Source organism: Rosa rugosa, chromosome 5 (genome assembly GCF_958449725.1).
Source record: "Rosa rugosa chromosome 5, drRosRugo1.1, whole genome shotgun sequence".
NCBI lineage: Eukaryota > Viridiplantae > Streptophyta > Magnoliopsida > Rosales > Rosaceae > Rosa > Rosa rugosa.
The window spans coordinates 10,472,653-10,495,025 of record NC_084824.1 but is presented as its reverse complement, the minus strand read 5'-3'; the positions used below and the strand labels follow the sequence as shown (position 1 = coordinate 10,495,025).

General features: G+C 40.1%; 3 protein-coding genes across 3 annotated transcripts; 2 read left to right on the top strand and 1 right to left on the bottom strand.

The window, feature by feature from the left end:
• Positions 1 to 565: 565 nt before the first annotated feature.
• On the top strand, positions 566 to 7,088 carry LOC133709956 (urease). Its single transcript, XM_062135918.1, has 18 exons — positions 566 to 1,160; positions 1,283 to 1,356; positions 1,473 to 1,518; positions 1,666 to 1,771; positions 1,876 to 2,018; positions 2,538 to 2,648; positions 2,951 to 3,117; positions 3,266 to 3,653; positions 3,742 to 3,850; positions 4,257 to 4,396; positions 4,546 to 4,683; positions 4,783 to 4,874; positions 5,290 to 5,419; positions 5,497 to 5,655; positions 5,936 to 6,103; positions 6,350 to 6,484; positions 6,568 to 6,639; positions 6,728 to 7,088. The coding sequence occupies exons 1-18, from the start codon at positions 1,035 to 1,037 to the stop codon at positions 6,947 to 6,949; spliced, it is 2,526 nt and encodes an 841-aa protein (XP_061991902.1). The 5' UTR covers positions 566 to 1,034; the 3' UTR covers positions 6,950 to 7,088.
• A 4,253-nt stretch (positions 7,089 to 11,341) lies between these two features.
• On the top strand, positions 11,342 to 15,618 carry LOC133708425 (lipoxygenase 6, chloroplastic). Its single transcript, XM_062133885.1, has 9 exons — positions 11,342 to 12,086; positions 12,373 to 12,656; positions 12,738 to 12,975; positions 13,065 to 13,394; positions 13,515 to 13,600; positions 13,690 to 13,797; positions 13,899 to 14,200; positions 14,282 to 14,545; positions 14,640 to 15,618. Exons 1-9 carry the CDS (start codon positions 11,699 to 11,701, stop codon positions 15,397 to 15,399), a joined length of 2,760 nt encoding a protein of 919 aa, XP_061989869.1. The 5' UTR covers positions 11,342 to 11,698; the 3' UTR covers positions 15,400 to 15,618.
• On the bottom strand, positions 15,553 to 18,602 carry LOC133708426 (4-coumarate--CoA ligase-like 9). The gene is made up of 6 exons (XM_062133886.1): positions 17,390 to 18,602; positions 16,570 to 16,759; positions 16,327 to 16,472; positions 16,174 to 16,241; positions 15,956 to 16,058; positions 15,553 to 15,833 (listed from the first exon to the last, which is right to left on the bottom strand). The coding sequence occupies exons 1-6, from the start codon at positions 18,404 to 18,406 to the stop codon at positions 15,720 to 15,722; spliced, it is 1,638 nt and encodes a 545-aa protein (XP_061989870.1). The 5' UTR covers positions 18,407 to 18,602; the 3' UTR covers positions 15,553 to 15,719.
• Between the last annotated feature and the right edge of the window lie 3,771 nt (positions 18,603 to 22,373).

Sequence of the window (22,373 nt, the reverse complement as noted above, 5' to 3'; positions counted from 1 at the left end):
CATCAATCGACGGATCAAGACCAAATCCATCATCAGTGTCAACGGGACCATCGAACCAGATCTGATGGTGATCAAGGGTTGATCCCTCATCACCACCAAACCAGATCGCACCACCTTCACTCGGCTCTGATCGAGAAAGCCGGTCGACCCACCAAGCAAAGTCATCAAGATCGACATCACTCTCGTCACCAAGACTCGAACCTACCACAGGAACATCGTCACCAAAAGCAACGAAGGAGAGAAGAAACAGCCAGAGAATGGCCATGGCCTCTATTGGCAAGCAATAAAGGAAGTCGGAGAAGCCGCCGCCGTAAAGGAGAGGTTTCTCAACCCTAGCAGAGAGACGGCTAGGTCAAAAAATTTGATATCATGCCTTTTTTCATTTCAGTTGTTTTAAGAAAAAAATAACGTTACACATAGCACATATATGTAGCATCACAATCCATTATTTTAATGACGATCCAAATTAAGGCAATTGCACTTCTCCCTTCACATCATGCCCAGCCCTAAAATGATCTAAAACAAATTTCAGAGACAAAACAATGACATCGACTCCAACAACTCCACTTGGAACTTCGTGGAAATTCGATGTGCAAAGCTAAACAGAAGAGAGAGAGAGAGAGAGAGAGAGAGAGAGATTGGGGTAAAAAACCACCAATGAGGATGTAACCAAAAGACACCAATGAGGAGTCTTCTTTTGCGAAAAGAGACGAGACACGGCCATTGGTGACTTACAGTTTCACGAGAGTGTGAAATCATCGGACTGATTGTTTAAGTAGGAAGGCACCAATGAGGAGTCTTGCAAACAGAGACGGCCAACGGTGACTTGCAGTTTCACACTCATAAAAGGGTCCCAATCCCATCTCTTCTGTATCATCGGACTGATGAAGTAGGAAGCTTTGAGAACAAATTGGAAGCTTTGACATCTGTGCCATCATCATCATCATCTATATCTCTTTGATTTCCGCAGCTTTACCAGATAAGTGCATGCACTTGTTTCTTCTTCTTCAAAGGCGTTGACTTGGAAGCAGAAAATGAAGCTGGTTCCAAGAGAGCTTGACAAATTGGGCCTCCACAATGCTGGGTTTCTAGCCCAGAAGAGACTTGCTCGTGGGTTAAGGCTCAATCACCCTGAAGCTGTTGCACTCATAGCCACTCAGGTGTTGTGTGCTTCTGTATTTTTTTTTTTTCAGTTAAAGTTTCAAACTTTAATCATATTTGAGATGTATTGGTGATTGGTTTTGTATAGAGAGGTTTTGATCTGATATAGCTTTCTTGGTAGATATTGGAGTTTGTTAGAGATGGTGACAAATCTGTGGCAGAGTTGATGGATATTGGGAAACAGCTTCTAGGGAGGTAATGGTTTGAAAGAATGTAATCACTATCAAGTTTCTCTCTTTTAATTAGTTATGTGGTCCTTAATAGTTTTGTTGAGCTGTTGGGATTTATGTGCATATTTCTTTTCAAAACAGGAAGCAAGTTCTTCCGGGTGTTCAATATCTATTGGATATGGTGCAGGTACTTGTGGCTTTTGTTCACCCTTTAGGGAAACGAATTTTATTGTATCTTGTTAGTTTGAGAAGCCAGAAATATATAATGTGATGCTGAAAAATTTGTCAGAAACATGCTATTTAAATCCATTTTAACAAGTAGATTTGTATGTAGGTTGAGGGGACGTTTCGTGATGGGACCAAGTTAATCACCATTCATCATCCAATTTCTTGTGATAATGGAGATCTGGAACTAGCTTTAAAGAACTCTTTTCTTCCTGGTAAGGGCTAATGTATGCTAGAATGTTTCAAATTACTTTCTTATGGGACCTATTGCTTTTATTTAGTATCACATGGGCAGTGATGAAACGTACTTGTTCTGCAGTTCCCTCAATTGATAAGTTTCCGGAAATGGTGGATGGTGGAGTTCCTGGTGAAATAATCTTCAAAGGTGGTAATATTGTAATTAATGAAGGAAGGAAGGGAATAATTCTGAAAGTTGTCAATACTGGAGACAGGCCAGTTCAGGTGTTTCATCTTTAATTTCACATTTATCTTTTATTTTTGGTTGTTCTTTCTTTTCCTTTTTGGTCTCACAGCTGATTCTGCTACTTATATCTACATTTGTTCAGTCAGCAATTGTTGTCTATATAGTGTATACTGAATAAAAATAAATTATGTTCCTGTTGAAACCTCATGATTCTAATGACAGACCGTTTACAGTTGGTCTGTTTCTTAAATTTTATAGTGGTAATCTCTATAAACTTAACGGTAGAAGTCGTCAGTCTTATATTCAGTTTCAATTGGTTTCAGATAGCTCAAGTAATGTGTGCTGCATTTCAATGCTTAGGGGTACCGAGGTTTCCCAGATTGGCCTCATTTACTTTGGCTTGGTAGAATTATTTTGTTCTGTGTATCAAGTAAGCAACTAAGATGATATGGCGCTTTTGGAAAATTGAACTAATCAACAACATGACATTAAGAATTATCCTGGAGGACTCAGTTCAAGAGATTACAGTGAGTTATAATTCACCTGCTTTTTTTCAGGTTGGCAGTCACTATCACTTTATTGAGGTCAATCCCCACTTGGTCTTTGATCGAATGAAATCATATGGTATGCGCCTGAATATACCTGCTGGAACAGCCAAGAGATTTGAGGTCAATATTTTTTTTATAATATTTTTATTAATTTTTCAGTCTGGTGTATTTGAAATTAGATTAGTTCATCTCAAGTAATTGCAAGTCATCCTTCACTTCTAAATCTATAATTCGGTTTCACATTGTTGCTTACAAAGCAATATGCTGCTGGTCTCCTTCAGTGTTTTTAAGCCATTGTTGCTTCTACATAACTTATTTTCATAGAGCAGGTCCTTGGGCTCGTCTAGGACTTGTTAAGAATTTTACTTAAACCACTCTATGCATTCTAAGTACATTACTGGAGCTTGTTTTGTTTTGTTCAGCCGGGGGAATGTAAACATGTCGTACTTGTAAGCATTGGAGGTAATAGAGTAATCAGAGGAGGAAATGACATTGTTGATGGTGCAGTACGAAGCTTTGACAGATACCAAGTAGTCAAGGGAGCTTTGGAAGCCAGACGATTTGGGAATGAAGAAGAACCAAATGCTAGGTCTAGACTTCTACCTGGGAAATGATGCTTAGTTGCCTAATTTGCTTCTACCTTTTTGTAATAGTAGGATTATTTGATTCAGTTGGCTTGTCCACTAAGATGTTTAAGTGAAAAATGGAGAGGCCTCACCTCAGTACTAATTCTGCAGGGAAGGTGTTGCAGGAATAGATGCAGCTTTTACCACTGTAATTTCTCATGAGTCATATGCAAACATGTATGGCCCTACTACCGGTGATAAAGTTCGGCTCGGTGATACCAACTTGTTTGCTGAAATTGAAAAAGATTATACTGTTCATGGGGATGAATCTGTATTTGGAGGTGGCAAAGTTATAAGAGACGGAATGGGCCAGTCATCAAGGAATGAACTAACTGACTCATTGGACACAGTTATAACTAATGCTGTAATCATTGATTATAGTGGGATCTTCAAGGCAGATATTGGTATTAAAGATCATCATATAGTTGCCCTTGGGAAATCAGGCAATCCAGATGTTATGGATGGTATGGATGGTGCATCTAGCAATATGATCATTGGGGTAACTACCATCTAATATTACAGCTGATTTTGGAAGAATAATGTCCAAGAAAGTAAATGACATATGCTTGCACCTTCTCTGTAATTAGGTTAACACAGAGGTCATTGCAGCGGAAGGACAAATTGTGACTGCTGGAGCTATAGACTGTCATGTGCATTTCATATGCCCTCAGTTGGCATATGAAGCAATATCAAGTGGTGAGCAATTTTTCTGGAAAGTGATTGAATATTTATGAACAACAAATTTTCTCAGTGAGTGCTGGCTTGAAAAAATATTGATGACAGAACTTCGGAGATGCTTAATTTGTCTGCAATGCTGATGGCCTCGAAGACATAAGAGTATGAAAGAAAGAAAGCAGTATTTGTATAATAAAAACAGAATCACTATTTTTTTTTTATTCTAAAGGTTTTCCTCTAGTCACTCAAGATTTTCTGCATTTGCATCATGTTATAAAATCTCAATGGTTACTATATTTTCTGTTTTGGTAAAGTTCCATATCTGTCATCCTTTATTTCTGCTATATATTTACTCATGAACTTTGTGATATTTAAAGTTCACTTATTTGACCTCTGGATATTTCCAAAACTTCCAAAATATATGCAGGTATCACAACCCTAGTGGGAGGTGGAACAGGACCTGCTACAGGGACTCGTGCAACAACATGCACACCATCTCCATTGCAAATGAAGTTAATGCTGCAATCAACTGATGAAGTGCCTCTAAATTTTGGCTTTACAGGGAAGGTATGCTTATTTGTTTGAGTACTCGAAAAACTCTTCTTTTCTCCCCTACCCTGCATTCAAAGGATCAACCTATTAAAAATACGAAGTGATGGCTTGACCTGTTTCCTTTAATCTTTTGTCTATAAGTTAATGCCCTTTGTACACTTTAGGGGAACAGTGCCAAACCTGATGGGCTACACAAGATAATCAAGGCTGGAGCAATGGGTCTGAAGCTGCATGAAGACTGGGGCACAACTCCTGCTGCAATAGACAATTGTTTGAGTGTTGGAGACCAATATGACGTCCAGGTACTTTAATCTTTATTGTTTTGAAAAGTTATATAGGCTGCTACCTGTGGAAACTTCTCATGAGTTTAACATGTTCAAATCCAATTGTGATCTTGAAAGGTTAATATCCACACGGACACCTTGAATGAATCTGGATTTGTGGAACACACAATCGCTGCATTTAAAGACAGAACTATCCATACTTACCACAGGTGTATATCACAATCTGTCCATTTTGATTAATATGCAATTTCTTTTTGGTCTTCTACAATTTCTTGAAATTATAGTTTGTATAAAGAGGATGGCCTAGTGCTGTTGATCCAAACTTGGTTGTGGATCATATTGACTACAGCTTGACATCTTTATCCCTTTGACCATTTGATTGCTAACCATTTCCTACATACTTGAAATAATTTGCATTCTCACACTCTTATTGTATAAGCTGTATTTATTCATGACTCATCAATGTAATTATGTTGCATAGTGTACATATTTACTCTGATTGTTAGCATCTTTGATATAGAATGTGCAGTATGTTACTTTTCGAGTCCTTGTGTTTTTTTACCCTTTTTTGTTGTTGTTGTGGTGCATTTGATTGTCAATGTTATGCTTGATTCTTTTTGACAGTGAAGGTGCAGGTGGGGGTCATGCTCCAGATATTATCAAAGTGTGTGGTGTGGAAAATGTCCTGCCCTCATCAACGAATCCCACACGGCCTTTCACCTCCAATACTATTGATGAGCATCTTGATATGCTGGTATGAGAAGATAAAATAAGTATACTGATTCAGTATGTTTACAAGCAAGCAACATTTCAAATTTTCAATGCATGCAGATGGTTTGCCATCACCTTGACAAGGACAATCCAGAAGATGTAGCTTTTGCTGAATCAAGGATAAGAGCTGAAACAATTGCCGCAGAAGATATATTGCATGATATGGGGGCAATTAGCATGGTAGCTTCTGATTCACAGGCTATGGGTCGCATTGGAGAGGTTTTTACTTCCTTTAGACCTTGTTTGAACTGTATTACATTTCATCTGGACCATACAGAACTTTTTAAAATTGCATATGTCTGCTTACATGGGAATTTGAGCTATAGAAGATTAGCATCGTTACATTTTATTAATCCACGGAAGTTCATATCTTCACTTGAAAGAATATCTTGAATACTGTGTTTCCAGAGTCTTATTTCTAGTAACCTTTATCTATTAATCACACTAGCATAGACAGCTGTAAGGCTAGCTCAAAGTTGTGTGGAAAATTTCTAACCAGGTGATAACCAGAACTTGGCAAACTGCTGACAAGATGAAATCACAAAGAGGGTCAATAGAACCTAGTGGATCCAACAATGACAATCTCCGGATCAAGAGATACATTGCAAAGTACACCATAAATCCAGCAATAGCAAATGGATTTTCTAAATATGTTGGTTCCGTTCAGGTATGTTACCTTCAACAGAAAACCAAACTCATTCTTGTCAACCTTTTCTTACCCTTCATCAATTTTGAGCAGAACACACTTCAAAAATAAATAAAATTAATATGTTGAACTTTTAAGTTTTATGGCTCTTGAATGAAAATAGTATACATGCTACTTGCATATGGCTTGGACTCTGAAATAGTGAGACTGCTATTTCCAATTTTTAACACAATGGAATTCTCATTCTCCTATGATGAGCTTCTGCAGGCGGGCAAGTTCGCTGATCTTGTTCTATGGAAGCCATCTTTCTTTGGGGCAAAACCAGAAATGGTGGTCAAAGGTGGTGCAATTGCATGGGCTAATATGGGTGATCCAAACGCAAGCATCCCGACACCTGAACCGGTAAAGTCTATACTTCTACAATATTTTCTTATGTAATATTCGAGCTGGGTGGAGACAATATTTAATGCGTTTGTTCTTGGCAGGTCATTTCAAGACCTATGTTTGGTGCATTTGGCAAGGCTAGTAGTGCTCATTCCATTGCCTTTGTCAGCAAGGCATGAAATCTCTCTCTTCTCTATCTCTCACTCTGCACACACACATGAGATTCATAAGCAATAACTTTTTGTGTTCCTGTGCAAACAGGCAGCTAAAGAAAATGGGGTTAAAGCCTTGTATGACCTGAACAAGAGAGTGGAAGCTGTGGGCAATGTTAGGAAGCTCCGCAAACGCGACATGGAGCTCAATGACGCCCTGCCAAATATTAAAGTTGACCCAGAGACATACACGGTGACAGCAGACGGCGAGGTTCTGACCTGCAGTGCAGCCACCACCGTTCCCCTATCCCGGAATTACTTCCTGTTTTAGGCTCATTATAACTTTTTCTTGGAACCTTTCCCACTTGTATCCCAAAATGCTGCTACTTATCTTTTGGCCAATGTAATAATGCAAGCCTAAATAAAATACTGATCATTTGGCAATCTAAATCAGGATCTTCCGACTCCCATATGGCTATTGCATGTTCTAAGAATCTGGATGCATATATGTGGTTGTTGAAAGCAAATCTCACATCTCACTGGGTATTTCGTTCTAAATTGTTTTTTTCACATGTGAAATGCTGGCACAATCTTAAAACGGTAATAAACATAATCCAAGCTCAGGGCCTCAATCCATTAAAATTTAAAAGAAATGCTTATGAGCTTTGGTTGCCGGTGCAGTAAATCAGTAATAGTCAACAGTATATCTACCTATTAGCAATTTGGCACAACTGATCAAACTAATTTTAGGTTCATTTTCGGATTTGCTTCTGAAGAAGAGTTTGTGCTTAGTTGTATGTTGCTGTAAGTTTTCCATAAAATTTCAAGTACCTCCCTCAAGAAGTGCTAAAAGATGAAGCCTTTTGTACGATATACATGTATCAACTATTTCTGTTAAAAGCACTTAAATAAAAAAGTACTTTTAGATCATATTAGAGTAAAATGAAAGTAGCAAGTCTTTTTCCCTTTTGGTCAAATATTCTCTTTCAGTCTCTATATTTGACACGACTCTATTATTTATTTTGATTAAGACGTGATACACATGATATGTCAAGTGAGAAATGTATTATTCTAAATTTTTGTAGGAGAAATTTTATAGGGAAAATGCTCGTTTACCCAATTTTAGGCTAAAAATTGTCCACTTGCTCCACCAACTGTTTTTTAACCCCATTTACCCAAAACACTCTAAGGGATTATTTCCCATTTACCCAATTAATTCTTTTTTCTTTTTTTTTGAGACTTTTTTGCCCTCTCCTTCTTTCTCACTTAGAGAGAGAAGTCACCCTCCACCTTGCTGTGCTCCGGTGACCAGTGGCCGGCGCGGTCTCCGGCGACCAGACTCCGGCGACCGGTGACCGGACTCCGGCGAACGGTGACCGGATTCCGGCGACCGGTGACCGGACTCTGGCGAACGGTGACCGGATTCCGACGACCGGTGACCGGATTCCAGAATCCGGCTATTATTGCCCCCCAGTAATCATATGACTGCCCCCCAGTAATCATATTATTGCCTCCCAAAAATCATATTATTGCCTCCCAAAAATCATATTATTGACGTCCAGTGAATTGTATGAACTCCCAAAACCAAAATGAATACACTACAGGAACAATTGATCAATTTATAATCATATTACTGCCCCCCAGTAATCATATTATTGCCCCCCAATACAAAGTCTAATGTTTCTACTGCCTCCCAATAGACCACCAAAAATGCACCTTTTTGTAGGATTCACAGATAATTTGACTTTAATACACAGAAAACAACATATAACTTATCAAAACACCACACTATAGTGATCCCTGTCCCTCATATCGAAGTCTACTGGGGGCCAATAATGTGTCTACTGCCCCCAGTAGACCATCAAACAAACCCCACAGTTACATTGCAATTCCTTCCTCATTCTCGGGGTTCACAATGTACAAAAAAAAAAAAATGCTTCTGGCACCCAGAAATTGCTCTGGGCACCGGATCTGAAGGACAAGGGACGGAGGCACCGGCGCACTATTTGCTGTCTGATCGGCCGGCCAGAACTGTGAAATTGCAGGTGCAAATGGCCGGACCTTGAAGCTCCAGAATTGATTGGATTTGGGACGAGGTTGATGGTGGAGCTCATCGGCGGTGCACGTCGACTGCTTCTCCAGAAGCTTGACGACCTCTTTCGACTGGTCATTGGAGAAAGCTCTGACGCGGATCGACGTCGTCCACGGCGAGGAGGAGAACGACGATAGCACCCGACGTGCCCAGCGAGGAGGAGCAGTTTGTCCCGACGGTTCGGGTCTCTGACAACCCGATGGACCTGGACATGTACAACCAGTGGAGATGCTCCAGTGGCACTGGAAGTTCGACGATCTGATTCGTCAGAAGCCTAGGTCGCCGGAGGCCTGGGTTGAGCATCAGTGAGAGAGAGAGAGAGAGAGAGAAGTCGTTGCGGTCTGGGTCGCCGGATTCGTCGAGCGTGACGGAATTCAGTGAGAGAGAGAGAGAGAGAGAGAGAGAGAGATCGGTAAGGGGGGGGAGAGAGAGAGAGAGATTAAAAGGAGGGTAATTATGTCAGTAGAAGTTAGATTGGGTAAATGGGGTCAAAAAACTCTTAGTGGAGCAAGTGTGCAATTTTTTGGTTAAAATTGGGTAAGTGGTCACGACCCCAATTTTATATACACATCACAATTTACTTAATATTCAATCCAATTTTTTTTTTTTTTTAATACTTTTCTCCCTAAACTTCCTACTTTACCCCTCTTCAATATATACAATTGTAGCTCTCCATATATGTTCTTCTCCGTAACACAATAATTTGCAGAAATCATTGGAACAACTTTTTTTTTTTTCACCATTCAAAAAAGCCTCATGAAGAAAATTAATTTGAGAATGGATTAATGTTTCAATACTACTTATGTCTACAATAACAAAGCCTATAACTTTGCCATGTAGTGATATTTTATTTTCCAACGCCAATTAAAAGAATGAAATTATCTACTATATATATATATATATATATATATATATAGCATAGAATTTTATTAGTTTGCGTTGAACATGCAAATAAATTGCAATGGATTAGACAAAAGACAAAATCCTTGTGAAATTGAGTACATATTTATTAGAGAATAGAAGAAAAGCAAATAAACTGCAATTACCATTGAACAACGTGGGTATATGATATTGCTTAAAAATTCTCAAATCCCTCTGATACCTGGTTTGTGCTTTTGTCATTCTTCAACTCATATCTCTCGATTTGGTTTTCTTTTTTAATTGCTGCAAGGGTAATATAGGGATTCAATTTTTTCCAAAAACAAAGATAAATATTTGGATGTGTATTAAGTAGATTGAGGTGTGTATTTAAAACTACTCAGTTTGTAGTTATATTTTGCAAGAAATACAGAATGAGCTTCTATAGTGTTTAATAGTCACCTTGCCTAAAAAAAATTGTTATTCTTGAACTAATAAAATAGACATGTGAAAGAGAAGATTTAGATAGTTCTTATTGCTATCTTATGTGTTTACAAGGCCTACCAACCATAGATTTGTGATGGTTTGATAAACCAAATGCATCTTATTTTTAATTCAATGTATCATTCACATGGCAAATGGAGAGAAGCTAAACTATGCCACCCTTTTCTGGTTGTCATGAACCATGATAAGTTTGATAGTCTTTTACTAGTTCTTTAAATCTTTTTCCTTTGTTGTTTAAGTCTATGATACCCTTATTCTTTATTTACCCCACTCTTTCCATTGAGAGTTCAAACATGGTTCTTTCCCTATTTATTTCCAGTAGGATCCACACGTGTGATTTTTTTTGCACATAAAAAATGATGTTATCATTAAAAAATTAGATCTCATCCCTAACTAGATTAGATCTACAATCCTGGATAACATAATGCAAAGATTATTATGAAATCAAAATGTAAGGTAGAGTGTGATGTAGTTTGCTGTTATATCCATTCTTATTTTTTGGCAAATAATATAGAGCCTCCAGATTTTCTTAGCCTGTTGATTGCCTATATTATCTGTCTAGAAATCAAGGAATATATTTTTTAGCTGGAGAAATTCTTTGATGTTTCGATACCACACTTGATAATGTTGAGCTCTTTGAGCCGAAAATATTTGTATTAAATGTTTTATCATGTAACATATTTTTGTATAGCCCTCCAACGATTTTTAAAATTGTGTATTACATATATGTGCTATGTATTAGACGATTCTTTTTTTTATCAGGGATGAGGTAGCAAGTCACTTTGTTTACTTTTAGAGAGCTAAAAACATATCCAGTCAGTCGTATTTAGACCGAGGTTCACGAGAGTATCCCAACAAAGTCAGACTAATTCCCCGCCATAGGCGCACGAACCTGACAGTCCCTCAAACTTACTAGCCACAAATTAATAGGAGTTGAGACTCAAACACTATACATAAGAATTTCATACTAGGCCGCTCGTCCAACCTTATCATTCGAATCGGTTATAATCGATGGTCGACTTTCAAATTTAATATTATAAGTGCTTTCAAAACATATGTTGACCAACATAATAAGATTCCAAACGCACATGCACAATATTGCATGTCCTTTTTTTGGGTGCAATTATTGTCTTGGATAATTTGGTGACGCATTTTACATATGCTCTTCTTTTCTACTCATGCATCACTTGACAAAACTAGCCAGAGTCTTCTTTTACTGTAAAATAAATACCTACCAGCCTGCTTCCCACTCTTAGCCCTTTGCTCTGAAACCCACCATCTTCCCACTCTCCCACACCCAGCTTATAACCAACGCGCCATTGACATGATTCAGCACTCTTCTTTAGATAAATAATAGGAGATTGTCACCACGCTCCACAAGTCGAGAGTCTCCATCAGTCAGCACTATTGAATAAGACCACTATTAAACCCAATGATGGCACTGAAAAAACTACACACTTCCCAGAAAGTAAGAAGTCTCACTAGGAGTTCTTCACTTCTTATAGACATCGTAACTCTGCCGGAAAAACAAGAAAAACCCTCGTTCCGGCGACGGTAGAGTTACTTACACAAGTGATCACTTGAGAGTTACAACTTACAACTTTGTTGGTCTTGTCAGAGACAGACATGTATGCATTGAATCAGCCACTGGTTTCTTTCAAGTCAAGCCTCGCCGGCGGCCGGCGGTCAACCGGGAAGTTCATCAAGCTCCGGAAGGCGCATGTCCCCAGTTTCAGGTCACGGCCCAATGGGCTTGGATCAGTCAGAGCCGTGATCAGCGGTGGTGACAAGGCGGCGGTGGAAGAAGCTTCAACTCCTCCGTTGCAGAGCAAAGACATTAGTGGCACTTTGAAACCTTCTTCTTCTTCTCCGATCGAAGTCAAGGCGGCGGTGACGATCAGAAAGAAAATGAAGGAGAAGGTCTCGGAGAAGATTGAGGATCAGTGGGAGTTTTTTATTAATGGGATTGGTCAGGGGATTCTGATCCAGCTCATCAGTGAAGAAATTGACCCTGGTATATTTATCGGAATCAAAATTTCAGTGCCTTTTTTGGCCTCCACTTTTTTATGGATACACTTAAAAAAAATTTGTGAAAAGATGTTTTCTTTTACTTTTTTGGTTTGATGGGTATGCAAGATTTTCATGCTCATTTTTGTTCTTGATCCTGGTCATTACCACTAAAGATTCAAAAGTTTTGTGCTTTTTTGAGTTCTACTATTTAATGGGTACAGAGAAGTTTTGCTTTGGGTTTCTTTTGGTTTGGTGGTATGTAATATTTGTTCCCATTTTTGTTCTTGTAGTTACTAATTCAGGAAAGATAGTGGAATCTGCTGTGAGAGGCTGGTTGCCAAAGCCAGTACCATCGGAGCATTCCCACATAATTGAGTATGCTGCTGATTTCACTGTCCCAAGTGACTTTGGGTGTCCTGGAGCTGTTCGTGTTACTAATCACCATGGCAAGGAGTTTTACTTGTTGGAGATTGTCATACATGGTTTCGATAAAGGCCCATTTTTCTTCCCTGCAAATACTTGGATCCATTCTCAGAAGGATAACTTCCAAAGTCGAATCATCTTCAAAAACCAAGTACGAATTTCCTCATATTTACTTACATTTATGATTGATTTTGTAGGAGCTATGCTTACATTGTTTTATTGTTGTAAACAGGCATACCTGCCATCACAAACACCAGCAGGGATTAAAGGTCTTCGACATGAAGACTTACTGAGTATTCGGGGCAATGAGAAGGGCAGGAGAAAGCCACATGATAGGATTTATGATTATGATGTTTACAATGAGTTGGGGAATCCTGACAAGAGTGAAGAATTAGCTAGGCCGGTCATTGGTGGCGAGGAGAGGCCTTATCCTCGGCGCTGTAGAACTGGCCGGCCTCCATCCAAGTCAGGTACATAAGATGTTGTTTCTCTATATTAGTGCAGTTGGATTTTGTAACATTGATATATAACCGTGCTGCTTTGAATGGCATTCAAACAGATCCTCTTACGGAGAGTAGAATCGAGAAGCCCCATCCGGTTTATGTGCCTCGTGATGAGACTTTTGAGGAGATTAAGCAAAATACTTTCTCTCGTGGAAGGTTGAAAGCTTTGCTCCACAATCTGTTACCGTCTCTTGCTGTTAAGTTGTCAAGTTCAGACATACCCTTCAAGTGCTTCTCTGATATAGATAAGCTATATAATGATGGTCTCCTCCCGAAAGATGACGATGAGCAGAAAGAATCTGTTCTGTTTTCAGGCAACATGATGAAACAGGTTCTTAATGTTGGAGGAGAGTGGTTGAAATACGAAATCCCTGCTATTATAAAAAGTAATTTACACTTTGTCCCCTTTTATTCCCTTGTTTTGTTAAACCATTTTATTTACTAGGGAAAAGTCTTCTGGTCTTTAATGTCATTCATTTCTCCTATTGTTCAATTTATGTGATCAGGGGATAGATTTGCTTGGTTGCGTGATAATGAATTTGCACGGCAAGCTTTAGCTGGAGTCAATCCAGTGAACATTGAGATTTTGAAGGTAACATACAGACAGATCCTTTGTCAATCACTATATGTTAGTTAAATGCCATCGTGTGAGTCCTTAAGTTGGGTCATGTATATTTCCAGGAATTTCCAATTCTCAGCAAGTTAGATCCTGCTGTTTACGGCCCTCCAGAATCTGCTATCACAAAGGAATTGATAGAGGAAGAACTCGGTGGGATGAGTGTTGAAAAGGTATTAGTATCTGATTGCATTCTGGAAATTGAAAGTGGTTATTTCTTTCTTTCTATATTATCCTAACCCTTCGTCTCTTACCCTGACAATTCATGATACAGGCTATTGAGGATAAGAGACTGTTTATACTTGACTACCATGATATATTTTTGCCATTTATTGAGAAGATGAACTCTTTGCCCGGAAGAAAAGCCTATGCCTCAAGGACAGTGTTCTTCTATACCAAGACTGGTTTTTTGAGACCTCTAGCTATAGAGCTGTCACTTCCACCAACACCTTCATCTCCTCAAACAAAACATGTATATACTCATGGGCATCATGCTACTACACACTGGATTTGGAAGCTAGCCAAAGCTCATGTTTGCTCAAACGACGCCGGCGTCCATCAGCTAGTCAATCACTGGTAAAACAGATTAACATTGGATTTTGCAAAGGTTACAGTATGTCGCATGTAACTAATGTTGTGGTAATTTATTCTGCCTAGGTTGAGGACTCATGCTTGCATGGAGCCGTATATAATTGCCACTCATAGGCAGCTTAGCTCAATGCACCCCATCTACAAGCTACTTCATCCTCACATGCGCTACACCTTAGAAATTAATGCACTTGCAAGGCAGAGTTTAATAAATGGAGGGGGAGTAATCGAGGCTTCTTTTAGTCCGGGAAAATATGCCATGGAGGTAAGCTCGGCAGCTTACAAGAGTTGGAGGTTTGACTTGGAGGCATTACCGGCCGATCTTATTCGAAGGTAAGGCTTTCATAATTCGAAACATGTTAGAATTACAAACACAATGACATTGAGCAAATGAGCTGAGTCGTTTTACTTGTGTTAACATTCTTAGAGGCATGGCTGTGGAAGATCCTTCGGAACCTTGCGGCATAAAACTTGTAATTGAGGACTATCCATATGCTGCAGATGGTCTCCTTGTATGGTCTGCCATAAAAGAATGGGTAGAATCTTATGTGGAACGTTTCTACTCCGAGCCAAATTCTGTGACATCAGATGTTGAGCTCCAAGACTGGTGGAATGAGATCAAGAACAAGGGTCATGCTGACAAGCGGAACGAGCCCTGGTGGCCTAAACTTAATACCAAAGAGGACTTATCTGGTATACTTACAATAATAATTTGGACTGCTTCAGGTCAACATGCTGCCATCAACTTTGGCCAGTACCCTTTTGGCAGTTATGTCCCAAACCGCCCTACCCTTATGAGAAAACTTATTCCACAAGAAGATGACCCTGATTATGAGAAGTTTCTTCAAAACCCGCAGCAAACTTTCCTGTCTTCCTTGGCAACAAAACTTCAAGCCACGAAAGTAATGGCCGTTCAAGATACTCTATCAACTCACTCCCCAGATGAAGAGTACTTGGGTCAGGTGAATCCTCTACATACCCATTGGATCAATGATCATGAAATTTTGGAGTTGTTCAAAAGATTCTCTTCTAGACTAGACGAGATAGAGAAGATCATTAACAGGAAAAACAAAGATGGCCACTTTAAAAACAGAAGCGGAGCAGGAATTCCCCCATATGAATTGCTGATCCCTTCTTCAGGCCCAGGGGTAACTGGCCGTGGAATCCCCAACAGCATTTCTATTTGATGGCCTTAGCTATACTTTAGTAGGTTCTCTTTTGTTGTTTTTAGTGATCTTTGGTGCTTACCATCTACTCTGTAAGAAGCCTGTGTGTGTAGCATCATAGAATGTTGAAATACATCACAATTTGTATTAGCTAGTAGTGAAACATTCGTCATGTATTGTACTTATGTAAGTAAAACTTTGCAAGTAAAACTGCAGTGCTCTTACAAGATTATGTTGAAATACCAGGACTCTGAAATAATGAACAATCTTTGATTAATGTAGCAAGCAGATTTACATTCTAGATCCAAATGTAACACCCGAAGAAAGAACCTGGAATTAATTCATAACTTGGATAATGCAAGTTTGACTAATTCCTTCCTCATTAATTTACCTTGTGCACTCTTCGGTACTTCATTGATGAATGCTACTCGTCGTATTTTCTTATACGGTGCAACCTGTAATTCATATGACGAAGTTCATAAAGTTAAAACATCAAATAAATTATGCAGTATATATAGTTAAAGTTGCTAGCTTCATTCTTGCATGCTAGGCATGTCGCCGGAATAGTCTGAATTACCTGTTTGGCAATAAAATCCTTCACCTGCGATTCACCGACGACACTTCCTAGGCGCCTGACCACAAAGGCCATTGGTACTTGACCTGCTTCCTCATCAGGATACCTGTCCATTACTTTCATTAGTTCACCACATACAAACTATCAAACTTGATGAACAAGCCAGCTGAAATCGGGATAATTTAAAATTCAAACAATGGATAAAACCGAAAATCACATACGGAACCACAGCTGCATCAACAATATCGGGATGGGATTGAAGCAGATGCTCCAACTCTGCCGGGGCAACCTAATGCAAACATGCAATAGTAAACACATAGCATCTCACTACTTCTATCTAAGCAAAGCAGAAAACTTGCTTATGGCACACAAACCTGGTAGCCTTTGTACTTGATCAGTTCCTTGATCCGATCAACGAAAAATAGGTAACCTTCTTTGTCGATATAGCAAAGGTCTCCAGTTTTAAACCATCCTTCAGTGTCCATAGTTATAGCATTTGCTTCTTCATCACCAATGTAACCTACACTAATCACAATAACAAGCAACAACACCTCAAGTATGAATCAAACCACGAATATGAGGCACATTTTCAGTCCTCAAGAAAAAGCAATCATTACCTTTCATTATAATTGGTCCCCTAAGCCAAAGCTCTCCAGTCATTAGAGGAGGCAAGGCAATGCCGGTCTCAGGGTCAACAATCTTGGCTTCAAAATTTGACATCAGCTTTCCAGTAGCTCCTTCTACTCGGGTCTCATTTGGGCCTACCGTGCCAAACACTCGACCCGTTGTCTCTGTCAGCCCATATCCCTGCACAAATCATATTATTAGTCTAATCCATTTCCACAATTCCACCAAGTCATTGACTTTTGATTTTAACAATGCCAGCATTGTAGTGTAGTTAAACTGTTAAACTGTTAAACAACTTAAACTTAAACTTAACAGCTTACTTAACTTATAATCAATTTAAAAAAAAAAATCCTTACAACCAACTCCAATTTGTTAGTTCTCTCAAATAATTTCTGTGGTAGTGAAAATTAGGCATTCAAAGCCCAAAGATCATGAATCAAAATGAGAAGTTACAATGAACAAAATGAAAGAATTACAAACTGTAAAACCTAACGTGTCGTCATCATCAAAGTTATTTACTTTTTTTCTAGTTTGACATACTTTTATCATGTAGATATGTGATTCTCTAAATTTTTTAATCGTCTTTACGAGGATGCATGCATTCTATATTGCTATGTACAAAATGAGATACTCATCTAAATTTCTCAATCCTTAGATCTTTATTTTCCCGGTAAACTATATTATAGGATCAAGCACCATGTAGACTTTATTTTAGAGCATCCTAGAATTTTCGAACTCTAATCGTAAAATTATGAAACTACTGGGAGGACTACAGTGAAAATAAAGCAAAATTATTCATGCACTACTGACCTGTGCCACTTGCACGTTAGGAAGGCGTTTCTTGAGCTTATCGATGACACTCTTCGCAAGCGGAGCACCGCCGCAGGCGACGACCTGCAGCGAGCTCAGATCGTAGCCGTCGATCTCGCTCCCGAGCTTCACCACCGCCACCACCACTGGCGGGGCCCACGACACGTGGCTGATCCTGAACTCCTCGGCGGCCCTCAGCGTCGCTCTCAGATCAAACCTCCCCGAAATCGACGCCAGGGTCTCGCCGAACCCCAACACCCGCATGCAGACGCCGAAGCCGTACACGTGGAAGAACGGCACCGCGCAGAGCGTGACAGCTGGCGGAGCCGCCGGATTCCGAACCGCGAACGCCGCCGCCAGCACGGAAATCCAGTTACGGTGGGTCAACTCCACGCCTTTGACGGCCCCGGTGGTCCCCGACGAGTAGAGGACCGCGGCGGTGTGGGATTGGCTGAAGCGGACCCGTGGAAGCTCCGTCGCCGGAGCACACGTCATCATGGACTCGAATTCCGGGGAGTCGAGGAGTACGACGCCGTATTGGAGGGAGTTGGGGAGCTTGTGAGCGGTGGCGGAGGTGGCGAAGGCGATGACGGGTCTGCTGAGGTGGATTTGGCGGGAAATCTCGGGAGTGGTGCTGGCCGGGTTTGACGGAGAGACGGTTACGCCGAGGGAGAGGAGAGAGAAGTAGAGGATGGGGAGGTCGAGAGAATTGGGGGAGATGACGAAGGCGGTGTGGCCATTGGAGAGGTTGAGCTGCGATTCTAGCGCGGCAGCTAGGGTTTTGACGCGGCGCGTGAACTCGGGGTAGAGAACGTGGCGGCGCGTGGCGGGGTCGAGGAGTGCCGGGGTGGAGGGCGATGGAGGATGAGCTTGGAGGTGGGAGAAAATGTAGTGAGTGATCGAAAGCGGCGTCGTTTCGGAGGGGAGCGGGGCTTTCGGCCTGAGACTGTGGAATGTTTTGGTCTTTGAGCAGAAGCCGCTGTTGGGATCAATGCTGGTAGTGTTGTGATCGGCCATTTCAGTTTCGGTTTTCTTTTTGCTGGAAATGTAATGTAGAATCGGAAATGAAGGTATATGGATTCAAATTGCTACCTTGTCCAGTTTTCTAATTGATCACGGCTTTTCCTTCCCTACTAGATTTTGATTTTCTACTTGGGTCCGTGTCAATATCAGTTTGTGTACGTTATTATTGTCGGGCCACATTGTAAACGACGGAAGTAATTGCAGACTTGCAGTAGGTTATGCATCGAATATGAAATGTACACTAGCAAAAACAAATTTGTTCTCTTCTGTTCTAGGTTATGCATCGAATCTGATTTGTCACAGCCGGCTCTAGGGTGGTGCCTCCATCTACCCAATGTCCACAGTTCGAATATTTTACAGTGCAGATTTTATTAAATAAAAAAAATAAAAATAAAAAAGAGCTCAGATCATATATTTGAATAAATGTCCAAATCTTGCAATGAACTTTTTTTTGGCTGCAATTAAATCTTCCCTTCTCTGTGTTTTTCCTAACTGCGTGCTCTTGTTTTTGCAAAACTCTATTTCCTACTCTTGTTCAGCAAAACTCTAATTATTAAATCTTTCATGGCCATAATTACTGGTGTCTGCTTAATTTGCATTTGTCTTGTTCTGTTTTTCGTAGGTCACCGTGGTCAAACAAGTGTTTTCAAGCTTCATCGATCCGCAGGTATATATCCATCAGTTCTGTTGCCTAGGAGGCTAGGACTCTAGGAGTACTGGTTGAAAGTTATTCGGAATTTTAGCATTGAATAATTAAGCACACACGTATATTTGTCTTCGTTTCTAGTGTTGGGTGTTGGTACATGGTAGGGAAGCAAGTACTGTTTCCACATTTATATTGAAATTTGCGTGATAAAGAGTGTGGGGAATACTATGCATGCGTCTCGATCTCACACCCCACTGCCACGTGTTATGTGGCAGCAGAAAACAAGTCCTTAATTAATAAAACGACTTGTGACTGTCAAACTGAGGAATGGAAGTGGTGACAGGTGTGCCCTCATCCACTCTCTTCTTGAGGAGAGATACATGAAAGGTTGGGTGGATCTTTGAGTGGGGACGCAGCCGCAGGTGTAGGCGATAAGCCACAAGTCCGACCCTTGCTGCAATTTGAAATGGGCCATTGAAACGAGGGGCTAGCTTATGAGAAGACCGACGCATAAGAGATTGCTGCCTATATGGATGAAGTTTCAAGAAAACCCATTCTCCTTCCTTGAATTCCCTCTCGGTCCTGTTTTGATTGGCCTGTTGCTTCATACGGTTCTGGGACAGCTACAAATGATGCTTAAGTTGCTGCAGCAACTGATCACGGTTGCGAAGGGCCACATCCACGGCATCGACATCCGTGGTGCCTGGGATGTAACGCTGGGCCGTAGGTGGTGGGCGACCATAGAGGGCTTCATAAGGAGTCATTTTGATGACCGAATGGAAAGTGGTGTTGTACCACCACTCGGCCCAATGTAAAAGCTCCGACCAATTTGAAGGTTTATCCAACACAAAGCACCGTAAGTAGTGTTCCAAGGATCGATTGACTACCTCGGTTTGGTCGTCGGATTGGGGGTGGTATGCGGAACTGTGGTAGAGCTTAGTCCCATTAAGTTGGTGAAACGCCTTCCAGAATTGACTAATGAATATAGGGTCCCTGTCGCTGACAATGGATCGGGACATCCCATGTAAGCGAAATACTTCTTTCATGAAGAGTTCCGTGATGCCTGCAGCAGAGTAAGGATGAACCATCGCGATTGACAGGACCCGCCCCCGGATTTCACCTTGAAATCCGAAGTGGCCCTGCGGGGTCCACCTTAAAAGAAATTCTTCCAAAAATTTGGCAGAACTTCTCCTAAAAATGGACTACCCAAAACCTGTAGAAAACATTTACACTTCTAAACCACTCATCCTTATTCTCCTGGAGCCACCCTGCTCCCCAATTCACATCATCGTCCAATTCACATAACACAAAACGCAACTTGAATAACATTAATCCCACAAGTAATCAGAGCAATTCTAATAAAAAGGGTAAACAAGGAAAACCTAATTCAAAGGAAAACGCGGAAGCCATGCTGTTGACTATGCCTCAATTCCATGTACGCCCGACCTCAACTAATTTCGCCTGCAAACTGGGCATTTGAAACCGAAGGGCCCAGGGGAAAGTATTGAAAATCACGTTAGTGTGAGTGGACAAAAATAAATAATTAAGATGTTTTAAATGAAGCAAACTTAAATACTTTCCCACTTATTTAAATTTATAAAACCTCGATGCATGCAACGTTTATAAAACTTTATTTCTTAAAATCAGGAAACTGTAATTCAAACCCGCTGAGTATCGTATCATCGGACTAGACCCCGCTAGCCCAGAAATAATATAAAATTAGGGGAAGAAGATAGCCATACGAATGAGCCTCCCAGGCTTGGGTGATAGCCTCCCAGGCTAAAGTACTCTCATATACTCCCGCTATATACCCACACGCCACTATGTGTAGCGATTAGGATACTGGGCTTCAGCATTACTGTCACAAAGACAATAACCAGCGCCACAAAGGCCGACGGGCTTCGGTGATCCCATCACCTCGCCACAAAGGCGGACGAATCAATGCTAGCAATCCATAAATACATAAAGCTTCCCCAACTCTCGCAAATGAATTTACAACGACGTGTCTCACACGCCAAGAGTATCTCAAATCAATAGCAAAAATGCGAGAAATAATAATAAATCATAATCTCCATAATTCGAAACAAAACCAATTCCAAAATCATCATCAAGGCATTCCCAATGCCAAATCCGAAAGTCGATAAATAAATAAGAAAGATCAATAAATCAACGGCGTGTCCCACACGCCAAAAATATTCTCGAGTCAATGATGAATAAGCAAGGAAGTTCAATAATGAACTAATATTCCATTTTGGAAAAATACCATGGAAAATACTTTGTTGAAAAACAACATAAATCAAAGTTTCGAATCCGAGCATAACAAAATTAATATCCGCAAGTCATAACCGAGATAAATCGTAATCAATCTCTGAAAATCATTATTGAAACCAAATCCACAAGATAAACCGAAATCGAATCATATGCTCGAAAAGTAATATGTTAATTAAATAAAGCATTAATTCAAGAAAATAAACGCATGCATCATTATTTAAAACAAAAGTCCACTCACAGTACTATTCCGACGATCACGTATACGAGTTCCTTCATCGAGCAAGAGCTCGGCACGTGGATCATTGAATTGTCTACGTCAGTAAAACTGATTTTACTCCACTCACATGCTTTGCACGCGATATACGATGGATATAACCTTAAAAAAAAATACAAACCAATCTTTGTAAAGCGAATAGAGTAGCCAATGATGCACTCTTCGCTAATTGGTGCTTGTTAGAATACATAGATTTTGTGGAGAATCCCGGTTTTAATCTAGGATGTTCTCTCTATGCTTATTGTATTTTGGGGTTTAGGTATCATGTCCCCCCCATGTATTCTGAGGTTTCATTAATGGTCAAGGCTTGAGGGCAGCCGTACTGACCCTATTTCAAAAATACAAACCAATCTAATTATCTCAGCAGCCACATAGAGAATTAGATTGCAGGACCTCTGTCTTTGTTCCTTCATAGCTTCTATCAGCTTTCAATTTCACCTACGTTCCAGTACCATAGATAGATTAAATGACTCAATTGTCTTATGTCCAAAATCAATTCAGTCCTTGGACTTCTAATTTCATCAAAAACACCCTTGTACTTTCAATTTTGATCTAATAGGTCCAATTTATTAATATTTTGCTATGAGTTCAAGTTATAGTTGGATTATTGTTGAAAAACTATTTATTTGATAGATTTCTAATAGTGGAACTCACTCCAAAATTGACTATGCAGGCCACCTTAACATCACATCATAAAACATATGCCATATATGAGTCACGTCAACAAGTTAAATGACTCAATTGTCGGAAGACTAACAAATTAGACCTAT

What these genes read in the sequence shown, in the direction of transcription:
- LOC133709956 (XM_062135918.1), top strand. Translation starts at nt 1,035, where the DNA reads ATGAAGCTGGTTCCAAGAGAGCTTGACAAATTGGGCCTCCACAATGCT. An exon ending in ACTATCCATACTTACCACAG is followed by an intron (nt 4,875 to 5,289) that starts GTGTATATCACA and finishes TCTTTTTGACAG; the next exon opens with TGAAGGTGCAGGTGGGGGTC. An exon ending in ATGAGCATCTTGATATGCTG is followed by an intron (nt 5,420 to 5,496) that starts GTATGAGAAGAT and finishes CAATGCATGCAG; the next exon opens with ATGGTTTGCCATCACCTTGA.
- LOC133708425 (XM_062133885.1), top strand. Translation starts at nt 11,699, where the DNA reads ATGTATGCATTGAATCAGCCACTGGTTTCTTTCAAGTCAAGCCTCGCC. An exon ending in GAATCATCTTCAAAAACCAA is followed by an intron (nt 12,657 to 12,737) that starts GTACGAATTTCC and finishes TGTTGTAAACAG; the next exon opens with GCATACCTGCCATCACAAAC. An exon ending in CCGGCCTCCATCCAAGTCAG is followed by an intron (nt 12,976 to 13,064) that starts GTACATAAGATG and finishes GCATTCAAACAG; the next exon opens with ATCCTCTTACGGAGAGTAGA.
- LOC133708426 (XM_062133886.1), bottom strand. Translation starts at nt 18,406, where the DNA reads ATGGCCGATCACAACACTACCAGCATTGATCCCAACAGCGGCTTCTGC. An exon ending in TCAAGTACAAAGGCTACCAG is followed by an intron (nt 16,242 to 16,326) that starts GTTTGTGTGCCA and finishes TGTTTGCATTAG; the next exon opens with GTTGCCCCGGCAGAGTTGGA. An exon ending in GTTGATGCAGCTGTGGTTCC is followed by an intron (nt 16,059 to 16,173) that starts GTATGTGATTTT and finishes AGTAATGGACAG; the next exon opens with GTATCCTGATGAGGAAGCAG.